The sequence below is a fragment of the Hippocampus comes genome, unplaced genomic scaffold (assembly GCF_001891065.2).
Source record: "Hippocampus comes isolate QL1 unplaced genomic scaffold, H_comes_QL1_v1.1 scaffold177, whole genome shotgun sequence".
Classification (NCBI taxonomy): Eukaryota; Metazoa; Chordata; class Actinopteri; order Syngnathiformes; family Syngnathidae; genus Hippocampus; species Hippocampus comes.
In genome coordinates, this window is record NW_017806158.1 from 487,954 (window position 1) to 511,611 (window position 23,658).

General features: G+C 41.2%; 1 protein-coding gene across 1 annotated transcript in view; it reads right to left on the reverse strand.

Moving 5' to 3' along the window:
- The window catches only part of uvrag (UV radiation resistance associated gene), a 55,803-nt gene that overhangs the window by 30,540 nt on the left and 1,605 nt on the right, over window positions 1–23,658 (reverse strand). Inside the window, exons 2-11 of the mRNA XM_019895277.1 lie at window positions 21,277–21,394; window positions 21,052–21,086; window positions 18,829–18,990; window positions 18,512–18,586; window positions 18,337–18,422; window positions 15,303–15,408; window positions 10,643–10,769; window positions 2,693–2,777; window positions 939–1,026; window positions 662–722 (exon numbers count right to left, since the gene is read on the reverse strand). Coding sequence (XP_019750836.1) covers window positions 662–722; window positions 939–1,026; window positions 2,693–2,777; window positions 10,643–10,769; window positions 15,303–15,408; window positions 18,337–18,422; window positions 18,512–18,586; window positions 18,829–18,990; window positions 21,052–21,086; window positions 21,277–21,394 — 943 coding nt within the window. The remainder of the gene's footprint in view (window positions 1–661; window positions 723–938; window positions 1,027–2,692; window positions 2,778–10,642; window positions 10,770–15,302; window positions 15,409–18,336; window positions 18,423–18,511; window positions 18,587–18,828; window positions 18,991–21,051; window positions 21,087–21,276; window positions 21,395–23,658) is intronic.

The following is a 23,658-nucleotide window of genomic DNA, read 5'->3' on the forward strand; positions in this document are numbered from 1 at the left end:
GTTCGGCCAACAATTTTCATTTCGCTAAATCCCTACTCTATAACACTGTTGAGAGCATGCCTAAACTAGCAGACGAACGCTTGTGTGAACAGTCTGAAGTGTGAACAACCTTGACGTAAATTCCGATTTCTGCTCCTCCACAATCATGCCGTACCCCACACCTAATTTATATTATTACGAATATTCGTATTTGTAGGGTTGCAGGCAATTCTTGTGATAGAGATTTTTTTTTTTTTAACTTTCATAGTTTATATGTTTGTCAACCCTAAACTTTCTCCACTGCAGTGAAGAGGCAGAGTGTTTGTAACCTTGTCCCTAGCTCGGTCTGTAATGCACACTACTGCCATCTGTAGCTCAGTGAGTAGACCGACGACTAAGAATACATAGCATACGCCCCTTCGAGTTTCCCGTGGTAAAATAAAATTAAACACATTAAAACTCCAGATCAACAGATCTATTTTTTTTCCCCCGACGTAATTTAAACATGAATGCCTGTAGGGAAAGTCATTCGAACTTGCTACATATTGAATAATGTCGCTTCTCCACGATATAGCTACATTAAAGGCAGCGTGGTCGCCAAGATAAAATATTTGTTCAGCATGCCTTGCTGCAGCTCATCCAAGTAAAACCATGAAACACATGCTGGTAGACAATAAATTACCTTGAAAGTCTTCAGAATTTGGCAGCTTTACACCGCAGATAACATAATCTGACGGATTTGCCTGTGGAATTAAAATAAGAATGAGAAACAGGCATGCGGTATTTCAAGTATTAAAATAACAATGACCAAAGAGAATTTCCCTAACACTGTGGGTATGGGGACAATAAAAAATGTCACAGTAGTTGAAAACAAAATGTCAGGGGTAACATGTAACAATTGGGCCGTTTCTTTCTATACTTTACTGTGACAAATTTTTGAACAATGGCTTTGCACTCACCACATCAATGGGATAAATGTAGGAAAGCTCAGAGAGAAGCTGGCGGCAGCGGAAGGTGAGCTGGGCATTGAACTTCAGGAACTGCTCTCTGGGGAGATACCATCCAACGCAGGGAAAACAATGAGGAAGAGGTGAGGATGCATTTGCTTGAGTTGGACGGTAATTAAAAAAGAAAAAAAAATGGATCGAGCTACGCTAAAGGGAATACAATACAATACAACACAGCTTTATTTATATAGAGCTTTCACAACCGCTGCAGCTGAAACAAAGTTGCAAACATATTCATAACGTAACACGCTAACAAAGCAAAGGCCAACTTCACAATGAAAGCAAACCAAAGAATAAATTGACACCAACGCAAGAACCTTTAGTCAGCTTTTATTTTGAAGTTGGCCCGCATGGTGCCGTGATGGTCAGCTGGACCTGTCTTTTACATTTCATCTTGCCTTATTATAGTTTAAATTGCCATTACAGAGTTTGCTCCCAACATCAACAGGCCATTTTTTTGCAGTGTACTTTTCAGACTAACATCACATTTTGAATTGGTTTTATTTGCTGTATGGATATTTTCTGGCTTGAAATAACACAAAGTATATCAAATTTAAACACCTTTTAATTGCCCCCCCCCACCCTCAACATTCTGACACAAAATCATATCTGTTATTGTCTGAAATCTTTGAGGAAACAATCTTTTGTATCATTCCAAAAAAAGATTGTGGCATCTTATCATTCACCTTCTTTCGAACGTGCGCCTGCTTTGCTGAGTCAAAAGAGGAGACAGATTAGAGTGTAATGGTTTGATCTGAAATCGCTCAAACTGTCCAATGGGGCTTTGCCTTATCTAATCATTTAAACTGAGATGCGTGCCCTTCACAAATCTCTGTCCACGAACGTGCAAGCGTGTTTTCCATGTACATGCTTGTAAAGTCTGCTCTTTCAAGCCTTCAGGTACCACCAGCAGAGAGTTTGTTCAAAACCTAACATGGTGACAAACTTTGGGGGAAACAAAAAAAAAACTTTTGTTTCACATCAGCAACCATTTAAAATAGTTTATCTAATCCTTCAACTCCTTCAAAAAAAAGTTAAACATTTATTTATGTGTTAATTATGGTTTAAAAAAAGAAAACGTGAGTTCCATGTAAAACTGACATATTGTGGACACACACATTTTCTGCAGTGGAGAACAATACACCCAATGAATCCCAGTGTGATGTCGAGAGAATAATCCACAATGGCATATTTATTTGGAAATAAAATGCACTGGCAAGAAGAGACTGGGGGCTCCAGGCCGTGTGTGCAATTTCCTTTGCAAATGGTTTACAGCCATTTAAATTTGACAATAAATTATATTTGAATAACATTATGTACTGTAGATCCAAGGAAGTGATATTAGGCAGATGTACTTGTGTTGATGTTAATTTCATGTTTTCTGGCCTTGAGAAGTCTCTGGTTCACCATCCGTGACTGCCTGGTACTTCTCAGATGAACAAAACTGGATCCAGAGCAGACAGCCGCTGCACATTCAGTAAACCCTGAGGCCAATTCAAACAACCTAATACTGTTTTTTTTTTTTTTTTTTTTTTTTATAAACACGACATGCATACTCTGAATTGAGAACAAATATGAAGTACAAAATGCATAGTGCAGGCTGTAATCTCAGGCGCTAGGCAACACATTGTGCCACATCCTTTAGTAGTATGCATTACAAAGTGTCTTCGGTGCTGGGGGGGAGAGAATTAAAGATTCACACATACCTCTTGGCCGTACATTCCTTATGCAGCATAGTTAAGGATTCTCTCTCCTCCTTCAGACTTTGATGTTGAGCAGAATACAATTCCCCTAAAAGACAACAAGGTAGGGTTGGGGGGGAAGCTTCTGTTAATGGGTGCATGTTGCGTTACGTCTTGCTGCATCCGAACAACCAGAGTAGTGCATAATTGGCTGCAACAGTAATTTGTACTTGTGATCAAATCATTTTGATGAGTGGAAGAAAAACCATTTCCATCTGATGACACAGAAACCAGACATATCCAATTTGCAAATAGAAAAATCTGACACGCATCAGCAAGCGCACACACTGGAGAGAAAGTAGAATCCAACACAAAGCCTTTATTGTCATTGTATGTAGATACAACAAAAATGTAGTTAATTGTTTCATAAATACAATCAAAAAAATGAAGTATTTGGAAAAAATGAATAATATGTAATATAACATGCAAATCAGGGTACAAATTGGGGCTGTGACACAGTCAGCCTCTAAATACCAGTAGAACTATGACGTTTAATTGGGTAAATCAATAAAAATACCACAAACTATTACCCCAAAACACTGATATGATTTCAAACATTACCGTAGCATCGCATCTTTTCGTTCAGGCGCTTTGGGAGAAGCTGTAAATTTTGCTAGGACTTTAAGGCTAGAGGAACGTGGTGATACGCTGCAGCTCTTGCTGCTCCTTCACAATGATGAGGAAGGTTTTATAAGTCTCTATGGTAGTGTCAATGGCTTGGCAAAGTTTTCGGCATCATGCCTTATAAAGATTGCGTGCTACAGCCTTTTTTTCTTTTTGTTTTGCTTTTGCTTTGCTTCATTGTCTGAAACCAATTCACTCTCACGAGCCCACACTTCCGTCTCCTCAGCCACATCTTCCAACTCTTCCGGAGGAAATCCAAGACGTTCCCAGGCCAGACGGGAGACATAGTCTCACCAGTATGTCCTGGTTCATCCCCGGGGCCTCCTGACAGTGAGACATGCCCGAAAAACCTCACCTGGGAGGCGTACAGTAGGCTTCCTAGGCAGATGCCCGAGCCACCTCATCTGGCTTCTCTCAATGTGGAGAAGTAGCGGCTCGACTCTGAGTCCCTCCCGGATGACCGAGCTTGTCACCCTCCCAGAGGTGGTGAGCCCATGCGAAGGGGAACCCATGTTGCCTTTTTGATCTGACTCTGGCCGGGGCCCCCCCATGGGTGCAGGCCCGGCCACCAGGCGCTCGCCAGCGAGCCCCACCTCCAGGGCTGGCTCCATAGGGGGGCCCCGGTGACCCGTGTCCGGGCAAGAGAGAACGTGTTCCAAATTTGTCACTCATCATCAGGGGTCTCTGAGCCGTGCTTTGTCTGGTCCCTTACCTAGGACCTATTTGCCATGGGTGAGTCTGCCAGGGGCCTAAAGCCCCAAGACAACTTAGCTCCTAGAATTATTGGGACAGGCAAATCCCTCCACCACAGTAAGGTGATGAAATATGATATCCTGTTGGGTAAAAAAAAATGTTTTATATGCCCAAAGACAGCTGGAACAGGCTCCAGCATGCCCGCGACCCACGAGAGGATAAGAGAATCAGGTAATGAATGGATGGATGTTTATCTTTTTAATTGTTCTTACTCATTTCCTTATTTCATATGATAATAAAATCTTGACCTAGTCTCTAGCGTCTTTATTTTTCACTCGCTTTTAAACTGGCAGTTTGAAAAAAAAAATTCACTTCAAATACACATCAGTACTGCAACTTTTCTCATTGGGTGCCTTATGTCGATTTGTTTGTTTTATTTTAACTGTGTAAAGGTCGAGTTTATCATACAAACTGTGGGGAGGAACAATCACGTTAATCACACAATATATCCCCAGTGAGACATGCCCGAAAAACCTCACCTGGGAGGCGTACAGTAGGCTTCCTAGGCAGATGCCCGAGCCACCTCATCTGGCTTCTCTCAATGTGGAGAAGTAGCGGCTCGACTCTGAGTCCCTCCCGGATGACCGAGCTTGTCACCCTCCCAGAGGTGGTGAGCCCATGCGAAGGGGAACCCATGTTGCCTTTTTGAGCTGACTCTGGCCGGGGCCCCCCCATGGGTGCAGGCCCGGCCACCAGGCGCTCGCCAGCGAGCCCCACCTCCAGGGCTGGCTCCATAGGGGGGCCCCGGTGACCCGTGTCCGGGCAAGAGAGAACGTGTTCCAAATTTGTCACTCATCATCAGGGGTCTCTGAGCCGTGCTTTGTCTGGTCCCTTACCTAGGACCTATTTGCCATGGGTGAGTCTGCCAGGGGCCTAAAGCCCCAAGACAACTTAGCTCCTAGAATTATTGGGACAGGCAAATCCCTCCACCACAGTAAGGTGATGAAATATGATATCCTGTTGGGTAAAAAAAAATGTTTTATATGCCCAAAGACAGCTGGAACAGGCTCCAGCATGCCCGCGACCCACGAGAGGATAAGAGAATCAGGTAATGAATGGATGGATGTTTATCTTTTTAATTGTTCTTACTCATTTCCTTATTTCATATGATAATAAAATCTTGACCTAGTCTCTAGCGTCTTTATTTTTCACTCGCTTTTAAACTGGCAGTTTGAAAAAAAAAATTCACTTCAAATACACATCAGTACTGCAACTTTTCTCATTGGGTGCCTTATGTCGATTTGTTTGTTTTATTTTAACTGTGTAAAGGTCGAGTTTATCATACAAACTGTGGGGAGGAACAATCACGTTAATCACACAATATATCCGAAATGCATATGCACGAAGGAGAGTACCGATGGCTTTGACTTTGTTCCTTTTTCTGATTTTCTCTGGTAATTTATATTTTACAAAGTGGCTTGAGCAAGGCACACTCACATAAGACAAAAAGATTGAATTGCCTTGTGTGAGGGTGCTCTGTTCTGGAAACAGTTCAGGTGAGATCTAAGGATAGTTAACTGCAAAGCAATAAACTTGTGCAGAAGACTTATCCATGACACTGCAATAGTTGCACGGTTCAAACTTCAAGTAGCAAAATGCAATGCAAAAATTAAATCCTGCATATCACAAATGCAATGATGATCATTTTAATAAGCGGGTCATCTCATTGCTCATGTAAGTGAGCTAAGAGTATTTCACATGGCTCTAACCTTGAGCAATAATATTCTAAAGCAGAAACAGACTTTGACCAGAAAACTCGCACCCAGGGCCATTCTGCTCGACATTGAGCTCAAACTCCCGCAGGAACAGAGGTGGGGGCGAGAAAAAAAAAGAAAAAGGAAAAAAAAAGCAGTTCTTCTTCAAAGAGACACAGATCAGACAGGCCATATCTCTTATTGCATTGTTGCTTTCATGTAATTCCCAGCACTGCCAATCTCTTCTTCCATCTCGTCACCAACTTTACTGGCACAGAAAGATAAAATACAGCAATATGCGTGCAGTACACGAATTGGATATGTGTAATTTTGTATTTTAAAAAATTACCCACTATTGAGGATCCATAGTTTACCGTGGATATATAATGAAAAAAGGCTGCGCCAGCTGCTGTTGAAATGATCATCATGGCAATAAATCAATCAGGAAGCGCACTAAAATCTCTTGACTAAAACAACCTCAGGTCCCACGGTTCTTGGCTGGGTTTCACAGTATGACAAACTCCAGTTCAGTGTTGTGCAATGTGGCCTGAACTCTGCGACCTCTACAATAGGCAAGGTGTAGTGGGGTACATGCTGCTGACTTTCACATGGACGTCACGGATACAATTTTTGGTCCGTGCCTCTATATCCAGCAACTGCCAGCCCCAAGCTTGGATTAAATAAAAAATGGGTCAGTTGTGTCAGGAAGTGTATTCCACATAAAAAGACCCAACTAATAAAGTTACAAAAACTAAAATAGTATAGTTTAAGATTCTTTTTTTTTTTTTGCACCACAGTGCGCTTGAAGCCTGCTTTAAAATAATCTATGATTGTCTCAAACAAAATTGGCCCCCACCACACAAGCTATGTGCCCATCGTTCTTCTATGCAAGTTTTAATAAATGGATGCTTTAACATGATAATAGTCATATTCTTATTGGAACACCGCGTCGACCTCGCAGTGCAGAGGTACCGGGTTCAATTGCAGTTCCGGCCTCCCTATGTGGAGTTTGCATGTTCTCCCCGGGTTTTCTCCGGGTACTCCTGTTTTCTCCCACATTCCAAAAACATGCATGGCAGGCTGATTGAACACTCTAAATTGTCCCTAAGCGTGAGCGCGGATGGTTGTTCATCTCTGTGTGCCCTGCGATTGGCTGGCAACCAGTTCAGGGTGTCCCCCGCCTACTGCCCGACGACAGCTAGGATAGGCTCCAGCACGCCCCGTGACCCTAGTGAGGATAAAGCGGTTCGGAAAATGGATGGATGGATGGATTGTTTGAACACGTAACAAAGTATGTTTCCTGTAAAAGAAAGTGAGTCCGTTGAATTTACAGAATACAGTCAAACCTCGGTTTTCGAACGTCTCTGTTCTCGACCAAATCGCTTTTCAACCAAAAATTGAGCTTTTTTTATGCCTCAGATGACGACTGAATTTCGGTTCTCGAACAAACTGAGCGCACTTGAATGCGTCACTTGACTCCTCTCGCCTTCCTTACACGAGGAAGTGATGCTTCCTCTGGTAGACAAGGAAGTGACGCTTCCTCGTGTAGCGTTCCATTGTGAACAGACGTGTTCAATCAAGATTTTTTTTTTTTAAAAAAGAGCATGGTTTCGGTTTTCGAACAAATCGGTTTTCGAACAGCCTTCTGGAACGGATTGTGGTCGAAAACCGAGGCATGACTGTACATGCACGTCATGGCGCATGGTCAACATGGTACCGCCTCTGCCTCAATTTGAGCCAGGAAAAAGCCTGGTAACTGCAAAAAGTGGCCATAAATAATGCTTGAATGTCTTTAGAACAAACAAGTTCAAATGTTACTCGGAGCATTTTGAAACCATGAGACCACACTGAGTGGGGGGTGGACGATGCCAAATTCCACCAATAGCTCCGCCACATCATGTTTTAAGAATAAAAGGACAACTAAATCAGCAATGCGAGTAAGTCCCGAGTTTCAGTCAAGACCACTGGAAAAAGCAAATGTGTCCCGCTGAGCCACCGGTAGAAGAACCCTCATGGTTTTTAGCTTGAATAAAAGACCTTTTCTGAAGTTCATTTGTTTTGTTAAATATCACTGCATACCATTGCTGCACAAAACTATAACGAACACACACAACTGACATTTATCGGCCAGGAGCTCTGACTGCTATACAAAGCATAAGAAAAACTAGTTTGACCAATCATAATAAACGCCGTTCACGGCCTGATTTATGTTGTCTTCTAAAGCTCAAAGAAAGGAAATTAGAGTGTAACCCCCCCACCCCCGACAAATCCACTACTGAGGAGCTAGGGGTGAACAGCTTGTATTTTAAATTCACATCTGTGAAAAGGAAAGAACGATTTTCGCCTCAGCTTTCTGTTATGAATTGTGCGCAAAATATGCAGAAGTCCGAAAGTCAAGTAAATTAGCAGGAGTCTGTCCCACCAAGTGGATTAGCAGGCACCAAGTGGCCCGTTATAGCTGTCATCAGGATAATACAAACAGCTCAGGTTTTGTGTTTACTATGCCAACAATGTCCAAGATGAAAAAGAGGCAAGTCCGTAGCAATATTCTCATTGTTTTCTCACTAAAACATCGGCAGCTGACGCTCAACTCATCTTTATCTGCTACTGTAGTTCTCATACAGGCATGCAACACACACACACGCACGCAGAAAGAGTCTTTCCAAGATGTTTGGGTTTTTGAGGCCATTTGTTTTGAAAGAGGCCAGTTTCCGGGGAGGTTGAATTATTTGCTAATGGGCCCTTTAGCTACGTGAGAAATGTGGAGACCACACGGCCAGGTACAGATGAGATTGCGCTGAGGAATGGAGGCTAACAATCCATTCCGGATGCCCTCGAGGGATGTATCACGTCGCACTTCCACCAATGTGCAAAACCGTCACTAAAATGTACAAAGAAGCCTGAATCTAATTAGCACTGTAATGTGTCAAGATTTACAAATGGAAAACAAATGGTTTTAATGGAATCATCACTTACACTAAATCAACTGCGCATGCTTCTTTAAGATTGTGGGTGTAAAACAAGTCGGGCGGAGGGTAAATTCAAACCAAAAATTCAACTGAAAGTCGGAAAAACTCTCCACTGCCATGTTAAGCGTCATCATAAGCACTTTATAATGTCCATAAAATAATCGAGTCAGGCCAAAAATGTGCTGCTGAAATAAAAAGGGTAAAACCTGTCTTCCACGAGTGTAATCAATTGAGCATGGTAGCAAAACAAATTGTTTTGGGCTGATTTAACATTTTAAGAAAACACAGCATTGTTCATAAGTATAGTTTGGGATTCCCTGGTTACAAATGCACTTTTTTTTTTGCCTCTTTAATAACCGTCCAGTCAAACTTTGGTGATCCCCTCCACAAACAGACAAAGGCGCACAAACTAGCAAAATACTTTGGCGCTAGCATACCTGAGTACACCTGCGCTAGAATTTGGGTTAATTCATTCGTGAGCTTGACAAACCAAGCTTCATGAGCCATGCCCTCGCATTCACCTTCCACTTCCCAATGAACATGAGGGAGCTGCGGTAAATTACATTTCAGCTCAAATAACACCAACGCAAGAAACTGCAGACACGATGGGATTGAGTCAAACCCTGGCACAGAATGCCTGAATCACAAGTACGGCACGATATTTTAAATTAAGTGTGTTTGTGGTTGTGTTTTCACATTCCATTCATTGTGTCTTTTTTGTTACCGTACTCTTTTGGTTTGATTTCCTGCGATTCGTCTCCTCACACCTGTGTTGGGCTGTAATTAGTTCCACACTTTCATACACAGCTGCATTACCATTAAACCGGTAACAGCGGTTGTTGAGCAACATTCACTCAGTTTAAAGCATTTGACAAAAACTTCTCCCACAAATGGCTTTGTGTTCAGGGCTTGGCTCAAGGGCACTTTACACAACACTCAGAACGACAAATGAAGTGAAGTTACGATGTGGGGCATACTATAATATGCAACATAACCTGCTACAAACTCGACAATCTAATTCAGGCCACTTTTGTCCTATTTGGAGGAAATCAAGAACTGGATAGCACTGAATTTCTTGACTTTCAATGAAAAGAAAACGGAAGTGATGATGTTTGGCCCTTGTACATCTAATCCTGCAGACTTGGTCTGACTGGCTTCTTACCAAAAGCCAACAGTCTTCAACATGGATTTTAATCTGGACAGGCAAATTGATGCTGTTGTTAAATTCAGCTTCTTTCATCTTAGGAAGCTGGCGAAAGTAAAGCCTCTCCTTTCTCAACAGCACTTTGAAACAGTAATTTGTCACATCTTAGATGGATTACTGTAATGCACTTTATTTTGGAGTCAGCCAATCCTCCATCAAGCATCTCCAGTTGGTCCAAAATGCTGCCGCTCACCCTTTGAATGGTACTCGTAAGAGTTAGCACATAACTCCTACTGTGGCATCCCTTCACTGGCTCCCTGTTCATTTTAGAGTGCTTTTTAAGATTGTATTATTTGTTTTCAAATCTTTAAATGGTCTCCCCCAACCTTATCTCTCTGCGCTTCTCCACCCCTCAAAAAGTCATTTTTATTCTTTGGCTTTTGACTGAGCAGAGACTGGATTTTAGTTTTACTGTTTTGGGGCTTTTTACGGTCTTTCTTATTAATTTATTGTTTCATCCTTTGTTGTTGTATGACTTTTTTGCTCCATGTACAGCACTTGGTATACAGCGACGGTTGTTTTAAAGTGCTCTATAAATACAGTTGGTGACTTGAGTGCATGTATGCATTGAAGATAGCTGTTTGGGTGAATTTGTAAGCTTGTTGGCATCAATGAATTCATTTACATGTGGCGTAAGTAAATCTGTTTGCCTGTAGCCTGTACATCTTACCTTTCTTCTGAAGCTGTGCCATGTCCTTCTGCCGCACATCTATTTCTCTGCCAAGAGCCTTCCTCTGCCGCTGCAGTTCACTATGAAGCACAGCTAAACGCAGCTGCATGCACTCCCGCTCTTTTTTCTGCTCAGAGCAAACGAAAAGGAGCACACAGGGAGGGATATTAAGGAAAACATTCACGAAGCGGTCACAGCAGTGTGTGTGTTTAAAACCTTGTCGCCCCTTCAGAATGACATTTAAAGCACTTCAGCAAAGGTCTATCCATCCATATATTTTGCATATTGTTGATCCTGTTCAGAGTTGCGAAAACGGTATGGGAGCCGAGGCCTGCTGATATGGGGCTTTTAATTTTATATCGTATTATGTCTCCAAGTATTATTATGTATACTGAATGTTTTGGGGGTTTGGATTTTTGGGGGTTTGTAAAAAAAATATATACAATAAACTAAAATAAGATTTGGCTCAGTGCATCCGGTTTTGAGTTGACATGGTCACAACATGCTTGGGGTTGTTTTTTCTCCAGGTACTCTGGCTTCCTTCCTTTCATACATGGTTGGCTAATTGAACCGACTCGAAATTGTCCACACTGAAGCGGTGAGTGTGAGTGGTTTGCTGTCATTGGCTAGCTACAGGTCTAGGGTGTACCATGTCTCTTGCCCAAAGTCTGCTGGGATCGGCTCCAGTTACCTGTGACTCTAATGATGACAAGTGGTACAGAAAACCAACGCCAGATGATAGCTAAAACAATAACCTTACGGAGAACGTTCGGTGTCTTCCACAAGACAGTGTCACACATCGGTTTTCACTTACATTTACTGATTAGACTTTTATTCCCGGGACTATTTGGGCAGTTTCCAACCGTCCTTGATTGGCAGGTTGTGTGACCTGTATGTATCATGGTTAACCTGCCTGTCACATCCATAGTAAACACTGACTAAGCAAGCTGCACAGGACCTCATCTCCCTCTTGTGTAACTAAATGCCTATTGCAGAGACATGGGAAAAAAAGCAAGCGTGATATAACTGGTTCTCAAATCTAAACACGGAAATGGTTAGTCGATGTGCTTCTATTTATGAAGCAAGATTTTTTTTTCTTAAAAAAGTACTTTCTTTGAAATAAGCACCTGATTCAAAGACAAAATTAGGAAGCTATAATTAAATATAATTCCAGGATGACACATTAAAGGACAACAAGGGTCCTTTATTATTATTTTTTTAAAGAGCTTTCGAAAGACGCCATGTTGGGGTGAACAATTCAACCTTGATGTTGATCCAGTAGCAGGCCAACCCTCTCTGCAACCCTCACACATCTACTTAGATAGGGATCGTAGCAAAGGATCAGACAAAGATTACGCTTCTTCGTAAAAACTTCAGAAATTAGGAAAACATGACAGTTAAAAGTAATCATTGTAGAGCAAAGCTGAATTAGAGTGTCGGTCCCGAAATATGCTTTGGACACAAATGCTTTGAATGTAAACCACCAATGGCTTGGACACAAATGAATCAAGTTTGAGCAGCCCAGTTGATGAGTCGTGCACGCGCATGTGCGCGCGACAGTAAGCCAGCACTGGTGCCTGTGATTCCTACTGAACATCAAACAGTAATGGGTCAGCTGTGTAAATACACAGCAGGCGTGGGGGAAGCACGTTGGAACCCAGGAGATTAATGGCTGAGGGTGGGTGATGGGGTGAAAGGGCCATGCGATGAGGTTGGTGGCCGCCACTCTGCGCTACTTTGATCTAGGCTCGCTCTATGATGCTCACAGTGTCATATGAAGCTCTACAAAGGCAAAGAGGGGGAAAAAAACCCTTAGAAGAGCTCCACAATACTGCACTCATTCCAAGTTGGTGGGCTGGTACCAAACAGTAGAAAACAAGGATTATGTGATTTATTAGCTGATGTGAGCTCTGAATGGGGGGTTTTAAGAAATGTTTCAATAAGCAGGAAATATCAGCGACAAGACTTTGAAAAGGCATCTTTGTGACAAAAGAATGGAGCCTCCATTTTATGGTGCAACTAAGTCAAGCCAATTGTCTGGCATGCCTTTAATAAGTACGAAGGTCTGGCGGTAAGGAAAAGGGGAGAAAATGGGTATTATTAATAGCGATGGAGTGTGATGGAAAACAACTAGTTTCTAAAAGGAAAAAAAAAACAGGATCGTACAAATAGTGTAAAGGTCGGACTATAAATCGGGACTTTATTCCCTTAGCTTCCTGCAGCTCTCATTTGCGTATTTTCCCTGATCCCAAGAACGTGTTGTTTTTGTGTTGTTTCCATTTCCCGGTAAGGTTGGCACTTGTTGTTTCTCTTCCATTTCTATGTGTAATATTGTATTTGTGTGCATGTTATAAACTAGCACAGTTTATAAATGAGTGTGGCTTGTGTGTGGTTCAACGATCTTACTCCTGATATTTAGGATTTCTGATGGACCCTGAAATTGCCATTAGTAGCAAGAGAAGTGTTGCAAATTATTCGATCATTGCATGGAATCCGTAATTCAACCAGGCCACTCAAACAAGCAATAACTGTATACTGTTGATCATAGGTTGGTTGCTATAAAAATAAATTGACAACATGATCACGACTTTACATTCTTTTTAGGGTTAGAGTACTGAGACATTTTATTTCTATATGAAGTAATTTTCTTAAAACTAAATGGATAATGAAAGTTGAAGAGAGAGGATAAGCGGCTTGACTCTTGAGGATGGCCAAGCTTCTCATCCGATCTCTAAAGGCGAACCCGGACACCCTGCGGAGGAAACAAATTTCAGCCAATTGCGTCCGGACTCTTGTTCTTTTGATCATGACCCACGGCTCGTTACTATTAGGTGAGGGTAGGAGCGCAGACAGACTGGTTAATCGAAACCTTCTTCGCCACGACAGGCTAACACAATTCGCATCTCTGCAGACGCTACACCAGGGGTGTCAAACTCATTTCACATTGTCGGCCGCATACGGCCTCGGTAGATGTCAAGTGGGCCGGACCATTAAAATTATACCATACTCTGCTATAAATAACCAAAATAATATGTCTTTCCTTTGTTTTGGTCTAAAGAAACACAAGAACATTAGGAAAATGTTGAAATTTAAGAACATATCTTTTACAAAACATTTCATGAAGCACCTTAAGATTTCCTGAGACAAATGTGCAATTGATTTTTATCATTCACATATATGCATTGCAACTGATCCCACTGATTGTACAGAGGCACAAAACTTGAAACAAGTAATTGGTATTGAAAAATATAGTAATGCACTTTAAGATTAAACGAGATTTATAAAGAAAGGGATTTTTTAACCATTTACACATGCGCATATAAAATCTAAATGTAATCCCTGCCTACACCTTACAAACTAAGGAGAGTGCTATTAAATGTATAAAGAATAAAGTATTCACATGTCCTTGATAGCATTTGCTGTGTTGGGTTGTCTCAGTGACAGACTGAGACTGCTGTTGTCTTCTACTCTGGTCAAAACAGCGTGTCCCCTAGTGGATACGCCATGAATTGCACCTTAATAAAAATATTCATTCCATCTCTTTTATGCATTTTTTTCACTTTTAAATTATCCTGCGGGCCTGATCGAACCTCATTGGGGGCCGGTTCCAGCCCGCAGGTCGTATGTTTGACACTACTGTACTGATCCGATCCACCCATTCAATCTCCCACCCCTTTCCGCCCTCGCTCATGAGCAAGACCCCAAGGTACTTGAACTCCTCTCCTGGGGTAGAATCTCATCGCTGACCAGGAGAGGGCAAGCCACTCCTTTCCCACGTGATGAAAAAGCCTTAAATGTAAACACAGCATGTTTACGAACATGACTAGACTAGCACACACTGGCCACCACCACTGAGGTGTCAACAGCGGGGAAACAAAATCTCCATGTGTTATTTAGCAGGCTACTAATTTACTCATGGTGAATCTAACGCCACTAACAACTGATTTTGACAAGTCAGGTTAAAAATGAATTCCTCTTAAAGGAAAGTCTACCTACAGGATAAAAACAGAAAAGATATCACTGCCTCGAGCCACTTGACTAGCAGCACAGGACAGCGGAGGCAAATAAAGCCGGTACTGTATTTAAAATAAATATATCAAACTTGGGATCAGAGTGTCGCTTTCACAGCTGTGTGGCTACCAATTCCAAAAATGTTAGATATGCTTTTGTGCGTTTGCTTTGTATCCCACTCGAGGATATGACATTTGGAGGGGAACATAAACAATTGATCTTGGATCCATTTTGACAGATGGACTATTTCTCCTTCTGCACCGCTCCGTTAAGCAACCAAAACGAAAAGAAACAATAACTGGTCAGGGAGTGTGTGAAATTATATCTCGTATTAGTTTGGGTGATACAAGCTTAAATCCGGTTGAGCTTTTCATGCAACAAGCTCAGCAGATGTTTATTAGTACAAAGGCAGATAGGCAGCATATTGCCGATCGCAGCAATTACCGCCCCGTGGTAAGGTCGCGTCTCAACTCATCACATCTTTATATATTTTCTCAAAAGAAATGTGAAATTCAAGTTATCATGTCTATAAATCAACCAATTTACTAATTGAAGACATGGAGGGGGACTGAACAGAAGCAATTAAGTTGCCCGAGGCTAACAGTTATCAGCGCAATCAAATTCATTGTTGGTGTGTGACTGCACTCACCCGCACGGTGCATGTTGCTGTTGTTCTCAGCTTCTCCTCAATCTCCTTCCCGATCTTTTGCACTGTCACTTGGGTCTGTTTGATGGCTCTTTGGGCTGTGTGGAGCCTACAGTAAGGCAAAAATATATATATATATATATTGGGGGAAAAAAAGTTTCAGCACATTTTTTCAACTCCTTCCCGGCATGACACAGTTTAAAGAGCAATAATGAAAACAGCATCTACAATTTCTTAGACAAGGGATGGGGAACTTAAATGCGACTCAGGTGCCGTAGAGTACCATGTATTTCCTAACCCAATGTATGACAAACATGCAATTTTAAATCTGGATCAAATAGTTTGGGTCAGAGTGGTGTGAATTGAGATTTCCTGTGGCGTGTACTCTGGATTTGGTGCGAGAGTCTCATTTTACACAGACTTGAATTATGCTGGGATAATTTTAAAAATCCTCAGGGGCCTTTTTTCCCCCCAAGATGAAACTCTTTCCTGCGGCTAAGCTAAAAAATAATAATAAAAAAATATGTAAAGATAATTGAGGCCACCTGCAGTAAAATCATTTCATATTTGATGCCCACACTTTTTAATCTGCTTGAGGTGACAGTGATGACAGTTGAAGATAGAGGTTTGGAACATCAGGGCAAATCTGTTTTGACAGCTTCATGTGTTTAGGTGATTGCAATTGGAGAATCTGATACGGTCTCCCCCCCACCAGGTGAGAACAGTTATCTGCACTCTTCTTTTCACGCATGTCAGCCCCCATCGTTCCTTCTTCTTTTTTTTTTGCCTTTGGCCTGGCGCTCAGGCACAATCGCACAACATATGAACCAGAGTGAAGCCGGCGGATAGTGCCATCTGCACCCGTAGGGGTTCAATTACAGGGCAACTGTCCAGAGAACCTCAAGTATTCTCATTAACCACGGCAACTTTCTTATTCCAACACAAGACAGACACCAAACAACTAAACAGGATTTACAGGAAGTTATGACTATGGCTGTGCACTCGACCCTTGAAGATGATAATCATCTGTCAAACAAAAACATTCGATCCTTTGACCGTGACATTCGATACAACAGGGTGTCGGATAAAACCCAGGGCTTGTGAAAATTTTAAGTTATATGCACGCGGGGTTTTGAGGTTTCCAAGCTTACCGTAATTATTCAAGCATCTAAGGTTTAAAGGTGCAAAAGATGGCCCCAAAACAATCAGAATTTTCTGACTCTTGATCCTATTTTCAAAATGCCGGTATCATCAGAAAGCTTGCTAAACACAGAAACTGACAACATACAGTAGATGACGATGATTCTTTTTTTTTTTTAATCAATTCCCAAGTTAACGCTTTCGGGGACAGCGGTTACTACAGTGGACAGGTTATGATGTTATTATTGGTGCCTGAAAGGGTTAAATTAGAGAATCCTGCCCATAATGCCTGTCTATCACTGGGGCCTGAAGAGAATCTCTCGTGGTGTCCAAATATATCAAATCCTTCTACAATTTTTAGCAAATCAACACACCCAAACCAGGGAAGAATCTTAATAGGTGTAAGGAGTTGCAGGCCACAGCAGCAGGAGGGCCAAAGATAGATCACCGTAACCGTGCTAAACCATGTGGAGTCCCACTGGGTGCGGACGAAAAGAAAGAAAGCGGAAAAGAAAGCTGTAATAACAGAAGAAGCAAAAGGGCAGAGGTAAACTAGACTAAACTAGTACCGCAAGTTGTGAGGTCCGCTCTCCTCTCATATAAACCAATGGTACGTCTAGATAAAATGAGTAGCGTTTAAAAGACTATTGCATAATTCCTTTCATTTCATTGCACTCTGAATCCATGGGACTCATTTTTAAACCCTTGTTTAAATGTTTAAATAGTCTGAAAATGTTAGTGGAAACTGCCCTAATGACCCAAATGACAGGATGTTTCTCTTATTATTGGTAAAGTCGAACTTTAACCATCCAAATTTGAAGGACCTTCGGCTAAATGTGTGTAATTAGAGCCTAGTACGTCATCTGGCTATATTTACCACAGGGCTCCCCCCAAGGAATGCCCCTGTGGCTTCTGTAAGTACTTCTTACATTTTATAGATACTAAAAAGCAAACTAATGTTTACCAACAAATGTCAGCGTATTGTTTGGAGAGTCTTAAAATGGTGAGGCAGGATTTCCCCCTATGACACTCACTCAACAAATCACCACCTCCCTCTGGTGGTCTTACTTTGGGCTGCATCTATTTTGCCAGTGAAGTATTTCATCACCATGCAAATACGACAGCAAGCATATATTTACCCAATTCAAAAACTTTAAAAAACGAACCCCAATTTTTTATTTCTTTCACAATTTAGAGCACGAGTCACCCACTCTGGTGCTCAAGGACACCTGTCCACCACCATTTGAATCAGCTGTGTTGGAGGAGGAAGATCCCTAAAACATTGAATAGGGGGCTCTCAAGAACCGGCGTTGGTGACCCTGATTTTACATATGAGGGCTCACATTGAAACCCAGGACTGCTCCACTGTGAGCCAGACATGCCCAGTAACACATTCATTCATTCATTCATTTTCCGATCCACTTTATCCTCACAAGAGTCACCACGGGTGCTGGAGCCTATCCCAGCCATCTTCGGGCAGTAGGCGGGCACATAGAAACGAACAACCATCTGCACTCACACTCACACCTAGGGACAATTTAGAGTGTTCTATTAACCTGCCATTCATGTTTTTGGAATGCGGGAGGAAACCAGAGTACCCGGAGAAAAACCACGCAGGCCCGGAGAACAAATTCCACACAGGGAGGCCGGACCAGGGATTGAACCCAAGACCTCTGCACTGTGAGGTCGACGCCCTAACCACTGGACCACCGGGCCGCCCCAAGTAATACATTTCACAATAAATAAATATCTATAATTCGAAAGAAGAACAATAGTACATACATCAGCATTTGCTTTAATTTTAGCATGGGCAGAAAAAATTAATAAAAATTAACCCATAACTTGGATTTGCCCAATACCATATCCTCTTGTTTCATCCTATGGTAATTAATCTTACCTGAGCAAGGAGAAAACACTGTAGGAATTTCTGACTGAGCTCTGGTCGACCTGAAGTAGACTATTTTTCTTGCGCTCCAAATGATCCTGTGACAGAAGTACATTAGCGATGAAATCAGGCACATTGTCACAAATCATGATCCAAGAGCTCTCTGGAAATTGGACAAATAACGTACCTTATGGTCAAAGTCAGCCACGTAGTAGCCATCATTCAACCCAAATATGATCTCATTTGTATTCCTGGATCGAATCTGTGGAGATAACAACAATACAGGCTCACTGGACAAAGAGTAATGCTTGTTTCATATGCTTGGGTGAACAAATAACAGTTCTGGTAAATTTTATGAAGTTATTGGAGAGTGTTCCATGCAGAGTATTTTTTTTTTTAAATTAATTTATTTATTTTTTTTAATGAATGCCCATAAATTTGTCTTACATGCATCCCACGTATAAAGTTTACGATGACATTATAGTTTCATGTGTGGTGGCTGACCTGCTGCCCTGTGTACCGGAGGCCATCGAGATTAACTTTCCATTCTATGAGGAGCTGGTACTGTGCATCCTGTCCTCCCCAGATCCTCACCACAAAGCAAGACACCGAGGTGTCCAGAAGGTCCGGCAACATGCCAAAGTCCAGACTCCTCCAAGTAGGATTCTTAAAATTAAGAACACGCACACATATAGATCATCAGTAAAATATCACTGTACGGTAATTTGAATTAACAAAAAGAACGGATTCTCTTGCACCGAATGTTAAGTATTATTTAATTATGTGAGAAAGGTCAAAATATTACCTTAGTGTGAATATTGGACAGAAATGCATACATCTGTCAAATTTAATGTCATAATGGGATTGTTTACATCATGAACCCTTTGAGGGACAGCAGTTACTACAGTGGACAGCTTAACATGTTATCAGGTTACAGGGTGCATGAAATGGTTCGAGAGGGCCGATTTAAAGGACTCCGTCCTATGTGGGGACGCTAATACAAAAAGCAGCACTACGTACGGGAAGCAGATCTGACTTTTGTTGTTAAGACTCACGTGATTTCACAAATTACTTTTCGAAGTACGCTTTAAGGTTGGTGTCAAAATTTGATTCTTCCCTCGGTGATATGTTGAAATCAGTCTCTGAATAGGAGACGGAAATCTGTTTGAATCTCACTCGCAGACAGACAGGAGAGGATAAGGCCTGAAATTTTGAAAAGTAATCAAAATGTGATTCTTTTTTGAAATTGCAGCCTTTGCTATTGGAAATCTGCCATCCGTTCAACTTTAATGTCAAATTTAATTTGATTCATTGTTTAGCCCAAGAGAGGACACTGAGCTGCAAAAAAAAAAAAAAACATCCCGTGACAGTGCACAGAACTAGTGAGAGTCACCGAATAGGAAGTAGAAAGCCACTGTTGAATGAAAACAGGAAGATTCGACAGGAAACATTTCTCATGAAGACAGATGACAGGATTGAGACAGAATACGAGAAAACTTTTAGCTGCAACAACAGTAAATTGTTTGAGGGGAAACTGAGCACAGAGTTGAAAGGAGTCATGACTTCTGGTCATGCTTTACGAGGTCTCCCGGGGGGGTACCGAGCAGCATGCCTGAAACCATCTTAGGTCAGCTCATGACTCAACAGCAAGGCTGACAACAACATGTGGAGCCGACTTGGAGTAGTGTTGAAAGATCTCCTTTAAATACAGAGGCCCAGAGTAGAATTGGGGCCCCACTTAAAAAGATTACCATTTTAAACAGGGAAATTGAGATATCAATGAATGAGATCAAAATGTTGGTGAACTTAAATCAAATTTGTTCAGTCCACCAATGAACTCCTTGACCAAAAGTCACTTGGACCCAATTCAAAGGCACTTGGACCCTTTGAGACCACAGTTACTATCACAATTGTGTCACCACACACACACACACACACACACACTCTTTCTTCCCCAGTCCTTGCTGAAAGGTCTGTACTGATTTCCTCCAAATTCATACAATAGAGAAAAAGAAAAAAAAAAAATCAAGGCGTGCCCCATACCAAAAATGACAGACAGTGTTGCCTTGAGATAAAAGTGATCCGACTTTTGAGTTTTTTAATATACGAGCCATCATTTGGTCTATTTTTTGGGGGGAGTGGGCTCTAATTGACAGCAACAATTTGATCGTCGCTGCAAACTCTATTCAACTGATTTCACAAAAAGTGGCAGTTTGGAAGACAGTAAAAATGATTCTTCCGAAAATGCCCTTGAAGATATTTAATGCCACTGCCAGTGAAAGATTACTGTCAAATTAACCCTTGTGGTTCCATAAAACAAAGAAAATGATACCATCAGTTTTTAAAACATGGGTTTGCCTTGGGAAAGTCTGCTTAGCTTAATGCTAACAAACAATGCAAAATTCCGTTGATGGGCTAACAAATCCTTTAAGTAATGGATGTTTCAACACTAATGGTGGTGCAATACACAGACAACAGAATACAATATTCACAGGCATATTTTTCTGTATCCTTGGCAAAAAAATATAATAATTTCATTGCATTTTATGAATGTCTGTGATATACTGACTTGGTGGTCAAGATGCACAGACGGAAAAAAAGCATACAGTCACAACGAATTATGATGCACATGCTGCTTAATTCTTCAAATTTTTTTTGTATTTTTCATACTTTGAGACTGCTATTCCAATTAATTAATTAATTTTTACAAATAAAAATCATACTCACCAGTGAGTCACGTATGACTTCACTCTTGTAAAAATCTAAAAAGACATGAGGAAACGGTGATTAAAAGGACACATACAAATGAAGGAAAATCAGTCACAGAAATCAATTTAAAGTTGTTGGGTTTTTTTGTTTCATTTTGTGATGGTTTTGATAAAGTTGCTGGGCAACGTGGGCCAGATAACGATATTCTCTCCAATAAGGCCAACTAGTTCAATTCACACTGACCACTAGAAATGCGATTTCCTATACAGAGATGGAGGGTGAAGTATGTGTCCAGTAGAGGAGAGCCATTCTTATTGACAATGTTTCTTGCGGCGATACTCCGGAGATGACGCAATCGTCTCTGTTGGACAGACAGAATAAAACAGAACGGCATTAAGAGATGGTCGAAAAACAGACAACAAACAAAGCCAAAATTCCCAAATTCAATTTGAGTTAGAGGATGAAATAATTGCTCATTTGAAAACACAGAACCAGCATTCCGTTCTGGCACTGGTGCAGATACAGAAGACACTAAAACAGACATTGACATCAATGATTCATACAATGGAGGCATGACATCTTTATGGTGGAACTCACCAAGTTTTACAGACGTGCGCTCATAACAGAGATTTTCTGTATTTTTGTACAATGGAGGCATGACATATTTATGGTGGAACTCACCAAGAGACGTGCGCTCATAACAGAGATTTTCTGTATTTTTCGGACTATAAATCCCAGTTTGTTTCATAGTTTGGCCGGCGGTGCAACTACTCTGGAGCGATTTATGTGTGAAATTAATAATTAACAAATTATTGTATCATTTCACGTTATTTTCATATTAAACCGCAAGAGGGCGCGCTGAGCCTGTGTTGATAAATCGACGATGAGTCGGACGTATGCGACGTAGAAAAAGAAGCGCCGCATCTTCTACCTCCGGAGTTGTCAGAGTTGTTTCAAAGTGATACGAATGGTGAAGATTTCATTGGATTTAGTGATTTGGAGTGACACTCATGGTTTGGTATAGTTGTTAGCATGTTCTTCATGCAATAGTTATCTGAATAACACTTAATATATTACGTGAACATAGCAGGCACGTTCTCAGGTCGTTGTTTATATGTAATGTTAACATATCGCACACTTATTCAGCCTGTTGTTCTCCATTTTATTTTTATTTTAAATTGCCTTTCAAGATGACATGTCTGTTCTTAGTGTTGGATGTTATCAAATAAATTTCCCCCCCAAAACGCGATTTTTACTCCAGTGCAACTTATAGATGTTTTTTTTTCTTTATTATGCATTTTATGGCTAGTGGAATTTATACTCCGGAGAGATTTATAATCCAGAAAATACGGTACTCACATTTAAGCACAGAAAAAGCCCTATGACTTTTATAACCAGATTACTGAGCACTTAACTTCAATTTTAAGGAATGACGCATTAGAACAGGGGAATTGGTCTACAGATGTTATAAATCAACCTTTTATAGTCTGAGAAACACTGTGTCTATGTTGATTCTCAGTCATCCAGGTCATGGTAATCTGCAAAAGTCAAATCGAGGCAACGGGACTTTCTTGGATTCAACCTTTGCGGGTGTTAAAAATAATATTGTTAATCCATTGTCTAAAAACTGCCATGCCATACAGATGGCAGTGCCAACTCGTATTACATTGGAAATGAGATTCGCGATACAAAAGTTGATCATGTCCCGGGCTTTGGGCAAACGTGTTTACAATGGTGCACCGTGCCCCTGGTGACAGGTTCACAGTTGCACGCCTGCAGTCATACTGAGATTATATGGAAGTCATGGGATTCCCTATACGATTAAAAGCCTCAGACACAAGAACACTGATTGTTCCATGTGGGACTTTCAAATGTCAGTACGCCTGGTTGAATGTGAACCCCAGGCAGAGAGAAAAGGTTGTGACTGCAATGTGAAACTGCTGTGAAAGGAAAGAATGCTCCCAAAAATCAAGCTATAAAAGACCTTGTGATTAACAGCAAACTCCTGAAGGGCAAGAAAATAGACTTAAAATGATCAGATATATAGGCGATTTCCATATAGCACATTTTTACTTTTTTACTATTCTCAACAAATGGTTTCAAAATATTTTGCTTCCCTTCGTTTGCTTTATCACCACATTAAAGAATGTGCATCTACATAATGAACATGAATGCAAAGGGTGGGACCATTTCTTGGTTTCATTTTATGCAGACAATTCATCGTTTTTTATAAATCAATAGATATTTGTTTGAGCGCATTTCAAATCAACTGGGGGTGGTGGCAACCAGTAAAGGCGCTGTTGATTCAGTCTCAACTAATTTTGTGGCCCTGAACAAGAAAATGATAACAGCTATACACTCAGACATTCATGATGGCACAACACCTCAATAATCCACTCATTCCAACACTCGTATTGAAGAAACATTCCAACAGAGATTCTTCCATCCCTTGATTGCAACCCGACACAATAATCGAATATTAATTAGAGTTAGTTAAAGGTGAATAGGTGGTTTTGCAAATGTGGGAATCCACTCTTGGTGCAGGAGCAACATGAGAACATGTTCTTCATGCCCTCTTAATATTCTGGTGAATAAAGTCATGCAAGTGAACATGTGACATCAGAA